General features: G+C 55.9%; 1 protein-coding gene across 9 annotated transcripts in view; it reads left to right on the top strand.

Moving 5' to 3' along the window:
• The first annotated feature begins 1,113 nt into the window (after nucleotides 1-1,113).
• The window catches only part of ATP11A (ATPase phospholipid transporting 11A), a 191,673-nt gene continuing 186,786 nt past the window's right edge, over nucleotides 1,114-6,000 (top strand). For 5 of the 9 annotated variants that reach the window (XM_055244926.2, XM_055244930.2, XM_055244929.2 and 2 more), the window contains exon 1: nucleotides 1,115-1,515. In XM_055244926.2, coding sequence (XP_055100901.1) covers nucleotides 1,477-1,515 — 39 coding nt within the window. In that variant the 5' untranslated portion in view covers nucleotides 1,115-1,476. Of the gene's footprint in view, nucleotides 1,516-6,000 lie in introns of all 9 variants that reach the window. The other 4 variants (XM_055244925.2, XM_055244924.2, XM_055244927.2 and 1 more) reach the window with 1 other exon arrangement.

Below are 6,000 nucleotides of genomic sequence, written 5' to 3'. Positions count from 1 at the left end.
ACTAGTACTCATTTCTTTTCGTCTAAAAGGTGGCCAACACCATCTCTCTTCCACAAGCACTCGGGAGAACATTCATACTCAATTGCATTTACCTAAGACCCAGACGGGGCAGCGCTCTCCACAGGCCACCAAAAGGTGTTGCCTGTTTGGTTTCATCAGTGATTATCTGTGGCAGCAAGACAGGAAGTTGGAAACCAAGTACCTCAATTAAGTCAAGGCTGACCGTGGAATTAGAGAACAAGTGTTTGTTACCCCGGCCAGGTCACCCAGGGGAGAACAGAGGCATTCTCTGGGATTGAAATGGTGCTGTTTGTGTGGTAGAGTTCTCAGTCCAGTTCAAAGCCAGCAGCATTAAGGACATGCCACCGCGAGCTGGAGACCAGGCGGAGCTGGAGACCAGGCGGAGCTGATCTCCTCTGTGGTTCACCAGCCCCTCAGGCCACCTAAGTGTCTTCTGCTGTCGCAGCTTTGGGGACGGAGGGCCAGAGGGGTTTCGGAACCAGGGGCCTCTGGTCTGCACCCTCCCCTCCCACTGACAGGCTGGCAGCCCGGGGCAGCACCTGAGGAGCGTCCCTGTGTCTCTCCACCTGCAGAGCAGGAAAAGCCTGCGGGTCGGTGGCGCCACGCTGGGGCGAGACCCAGCTTCGGCTTAGGAGATCTCCCACCCAGCCGGACTCCCGCTCTCTCCCCGCGGCCCCCTCCCACACTCCCACCTCGCCCCGCGATCTCACTGCCCCATCGAGGCTTCCGGGCGGAGGAGAAAAGTTTTCCGACAGGAACCTGGGAAGGAAGCCCTGGGACCCTGGCTGAAACTCCGGGTTCCCCCAGTGCCGAGTCCCTTCCCTGCCGCGCCCCGCGCCTGCGCCCCGGGAGGCGGAAGCAACAGGGGGTTCCTCCCCGCGGCCTCTGACCTCTGCCCTCTGCCCCCCAGGGTCTGGGGCCCGGGCCGAGGCGCGAGGGGGCAGGGCTGGCGCGCGGGTGCGAGCGCGGGTGTGGGCGCGGGGCGGGCGGGGGCTGCGGCCGCGGGGCGCATGCTCACTTGCGCCGGTGACGTGCGCACCCGGAGAAGGGGCAGGAGCCAGCGGGGCCCGGAGGCTCCAGAGGGCGGCGGGCCGGGGAGGAGGAGACTCGGGAGGAGCAGAGCGCAGGCTCCGCCGCGGCCGGGGTGCTCCAGCCGAGCCCAGCCGAGCGGGCGGACCGACGGGGAGAGAGAAGGCGCCAGAGCGCGCGCGCGGCCCCGAGCAGCAGCCTTGCCGCCAGTGGAGCAGCTGCCGACGCGCGGGGCCGCGGACCCAGCATTTGCCGGCCGGGCCGGGCATGAGCGCGGAGGGGCCGCGGCCGCCCCCTGCGCCGCCCGGCGCGCCGAGGCCGTGACCGGAGCGGGGGGCGCGGCCGCACTAGTACCCCGGAGCCCATGGGCGCGGCGAGCCGGGCGCGGGGGCGCTGAACGGCGGAGCGGGAGCGGCCGGAGGAGCCATGGACTGCAGCCTCGTGCGGACGCTCGTGCACAGATACGTGAGTGCTCCCGGGGCGGGCTGGGGGACCCGGGGACCAGACAGACGCGGGCCGGCCGGTCCAGCCCCGGGGTCCCGGTAGGGCTCCGATGTCTGGGACGCTGACCGCCCCCGGAGGCGAGCGGGATGCCGGAGAGGGGCCTCGGAGTTGACACCCTGGGGCTTCCGACGGGGTCTAGGTGGGCACAGCGCGGGGCCCCCGCCCCGGGCCGCCACCTGCTCCCTGGCCGCGGCCGCCTCGCGCCCCCTTCCAGCCCGCAGCGCCCTGGGGGTCCCTCGGAGAGGCTGGCTGGGGTTCGAGCCGTCCTGGCGGACCGGGCGCCCGGAGAGAGCCAACTTGGACCCCGCCGGGGCCCGGGTCCGGGGAGGGACCTTCAGATGCGGCTTCCGCGCTGCCGTGTCTGTAAGATTAAGGGATTGGGAGGAAGCGTTACACTTCTGCAGAAAAAGGTAGCAATTGTGTTTGTTCTTTAACACCCTTGGGGGATTCAGAAGCAGAGTTTGGAATCTTTTTATTTTTTACCTTAAAGTAACCAATTAGATCAGAAGTCTGGGGTCTTCTTGCGTTCCTTTGGAATCTGCTCCTTCAGTGATAAGCAAGTGAAGAGCTCAGGAGGGAAGACTCGGAAGGGGAAAAGTTGATTTTGTTTTACACCAGAGGAGGGGGAAACCGGCATCCCTGGCGTTAGGTGTAAAAAGGGGTGTGTGGCCGGGCGCGGTGGCTCACGCCTGTAATCCCAGCACTTTGGGAGGCCGAGGCGGGCGGATCACAAGGTCAGGAGTTTGAGACCAGCCTGACCGACGTGGTGAAACCCCGTCTGTACTAAAAAATACAAAAATTAGCCGGGCGTGGTGGTGGGCGCCTGTGATCCCAGCCACTCAGGAGGCTGAGGCAGGAGAATCACTTGAACCCGGGAAGCGGAGGTTGCAGTGAGTCGAGATCGAGCCACTGTACTCCAACCTGGGTAACAGAGCGAGACTCCGTCTCAAAAAAAAAAAAAAAGGGTGTTTGTGTGTGTGTGTGTGTGTGTGTGTGTGTGTGTGTGTGTAGGAGAGGAAGAAAACTGACCCAAGCACAGCGTTTCCTGCCACTGTCTTGCACAAGAGGCTTCATTGTTCCATAGAGGCTAGCGGTCAATGGTCAGTCACAGGTTCGAGAAGTCGCATGCACCGGGTTTGATACTAGAGAGGGCAGCATTATGGGAACTTTGTTCTTTCCTGGCATAGGAATTACCTCAGGCCGCCTTTCATATTTATGAGCTTTCTTTAAATAGGAGACCTTGGCCAAAGATAGGTTTCTTTTCAGTGGGGGCTGCCAGGTCAGTGCTTTCCTCCGGATTTATTTTTTAACCAAAAACCTCGGAGAGTCAAGGAGACTTGAGTGCACCTTGCGTTGTTTCCTGATCTCGGGGAAGCCTTAGGAAGGTCAGCCTGATTTACTTAAGTGGAGAGATCTCACCCGTGGTGATTCTGATGATTCCGATGCTAGATCTTGAAAGGCTTGGCTCCAGGAGCCTTGTGTTACTCCCTCACTGGTGCTCGAGCCCCCAGTTCAAATCCTAATGCGAGTGGTAAACCTGTGTTTCACTGTGGTAACGTTATAGAAGACCCAATCGCAGTGACTGTAGGTAACCTGCTGTGTAAGAGAAATGCTTTATTGGGCGGAAGCTTCTGTTCTCAGTTGTGTCGCTCGGAAGTGTGGGTCCCTAGACAACTTATTTTCCTGCTTTGTTTCCTTCGAGCGAAATGGAAGAGGGAAGGGACTAACATTCACTTTACATGTGCCCGCGGTGTTCCCAGTTCATTCCGTTCCCTTCTAACACTCAGTGTTAAAAAGGAGGGTCACGTTGTGGGGCTAATGTGCAGCCTCTTTCCATAGAAATGAGAGATGGATGGGCCAGCTCAGCTTGCCCTCTGGAGAATCCCCCCTTCCCAGCCAGTTCCTGACCCCTTCATCTTGGGAGGGGGACAGACAGACGTCCAGTTTTGATGCTTGACTCCCTTTCTCCAGGCCTTCAGCTGTTTTCTGTTATATAGATCTATATAAGTGTTTGCATAGCTTGCATTTTTAATTCCCCTTTGCTGTATTATTACGCCTATGGCATCACATTTTGTTTTAATTTAAGGGGTAAATATTCTTTAGTGAACTTTTCCAGCGTATACGTTATTGGATAACGTCTCGGGAATACAAGTTGTGGGATAATGTTATTTCTGTTTTTCTCATTCCGCATGTGTTTTTTGCAGTGTATTCATCTGGCTACCTCACCCATATTTACACACAAAGCCATTCATCTCTATCATTTTAAGTTCATGTCTCTGGTATTAAACTAATTTGACTTTTTCCAGAAAGAGTCATGATCTGTTTTCTTGTAATTTCATTATCATCCACTATGTAGGACTAAATTATATTTCCTTTTGCTACAGAAAAGAGAGTCTGGGATTGAATACTCACATTTCCTCATGGTTTCCTTATGTGACTTACTTTATTAAAAAGGATAGATAAATAGACCCTGTTCCTTCTTGGTGTTCACATAGTCAGAATTCCTGGGACAAAGAGAGCTTTCCAGCTCCTTCTGATGTGTGAGGGTGGCTAAAAGATAAAGAAGTCCTTGGAAAACATTGCTGTAGGCATTTTATTGTGGGTTAGCTCTGGAGAGATAGCAGAGGCAAATGAGTGAGAGAAGTGATGAAGGTTAGGCCAGGGTAGCCAGGGTACTCCACACTGTGCGTTACTGGTGGTTTGGGTGTTTGGATGGACAGGAGCCATGCAGAGATACTTTGTATTTGTAAATGGTGCCGTGTTTCTATACCACGAGGAAGTGCTTGTGCTTATGGGGTAGTGTATGCTCCCTGGGGTGATGTATGTGCTCTGGGGGGCACGGGGAAAAGCGTGTGTGCGTGGGGTAGTGTATGCTCCCTGGGGTGATGTATGTGCTGTGGGGGGCATAGGGGAGAGCATGTGTGCCATGGGGTGGTGTATGCTCTATGGGGTGGTGTATGTGCTGTGGGTGCAGGGGGGGTGGGGGGAGCGCGTGTGTGCCCTGGGATAATGTATGCTCCCTGGGGTGATGTATGTGCTCTGGGGGGCGCTGGGGAAAGCGTGTGTGCCGTGGGGTAGTGTATGCTCCCTAGGGTAATGTATGTGCTGTGGGGGGCGTGAGGTGGTGTATGCTCTATGGGGTGATGTATGTGCTGTGGGTGCGGGGGGGAGGGGATGAGGTGGAGAGCGTGTGTGCTGTGGGGTGGTGTATGCTCCATGGGGTGGTGTATGTGCTGTGGGAGCCGTGGGGTACGGGTATGCTGTGGACTGACGTATGTATTGTGGAGTAGTGTATGTGCTGTGGGGTAGCATATGAGCCATGGGGTAGTGCATGTGCCATGCGGTAGTTTGACCTCCATGATGTAACACTTTAAAAGCACTTTTAGGCCAGGTGCGGTGGCTTATGCCTGTAATCCCAGCACTTTGGGAGGCCGAGGCGGGTGCATCACCTGACATCAGTAGTTCAAGACCAACCTGGCCAACATGGTGAAACCCCGTCTCTACTAAAAATACAAAAAATTAGCCGGGTGTGGTGGCGGGTGCCTGTAATCCCAGCTACTCAGAAGGCTGAGGCAGGAGACTTGCTTGAGCCCAGAAGGCGGAGGTTGCAGTGAGCTGAGATCACACCATTGCACTCCAGCCTGGGCAACGGGAGCGAAACTTGTCTCAAAATAAATAAGAGTATTTTTAACAGTGTGGATGGAGAGCTAGTTCCATTTCCTCTTCAGAGTTGTAAGGTGGGCAACACCGATTCAGGTAGTTTAAGTTCCGAGAGAAACCAGGGCAGCCTCAGCGGGTAGCTTGGATACCTTTCTTAGATACTCTCTGGGCAGTGGCCTGAATGCTGAGTGGGAGCCTCCCTGCCCTTCTTAGCCATGTGGCCTTGGGCAAGTGGCGTAATTCCCTCTGCCTCAGTTTTCTCCTCTGAGGGTAAGAGCAGTACTCATAGCTATTGTGAGGGCTGAATGAGGTAATCTGGGTGGAGAGCCAAGAATGGGGAAGCTCTCAGTCCATTTGTCATGCCTGGCTGTTAACATAGCTGAGTCCCTGGGTAGGGTTGGCTGGGGAGAGAGCAAATCGGTGGCCTGCCAGTTCTGTTGCTCAGCTACCTGTGGGTCCCGGCCTGCTGGCATCGGGGGTCACAGGAGAGGTAAACCGGGCACCCTGACACTGAGCATGGTGTGGAGCTCAGGTAGGATTCAGAAAGCTATACAACACCGTGGTAAAATGGCCCTCGATCTCTGTAAGGCTGAGCATCCTGGCCTGGGCAGGACGCTTCCCCTCCCTCTTCCCTTCCATGCCTCCATGTAGGGCATTTGCTTTTTCTTCAGAGTTCTGTGGGTCAAGAACTCAGTCTTGTTATGGTCCTATAATCCTTTTTCAATGATTCAGCCCAGATATTCCTTGTTAGTTTTGTTCTTTTGCCTGTCAAAGCTTCTGCTTGTT

The sequence above is a fragment of the Symphalangus syndactylus genome, chromosome 15 (genome assembly GCF_028878055.3).
Source record: "Symphalangus syndactylus isolate Jambi chromosome 15, NHGRI_mSymSyn1-v2.1_pri, whole genome shotgun sequence".
Lineage (NCBI taxonomy): Eukaryota > Metazoa > Chordata > Mammalia > Primates > Hylobatidae > Symphalangus > Symphalangus syndactylus.
The sequence above is the reverse complement of the archived record's forward strand: the minus strand, read 5'-3'. Positions and strand labels throughout refer to the sequence as shown.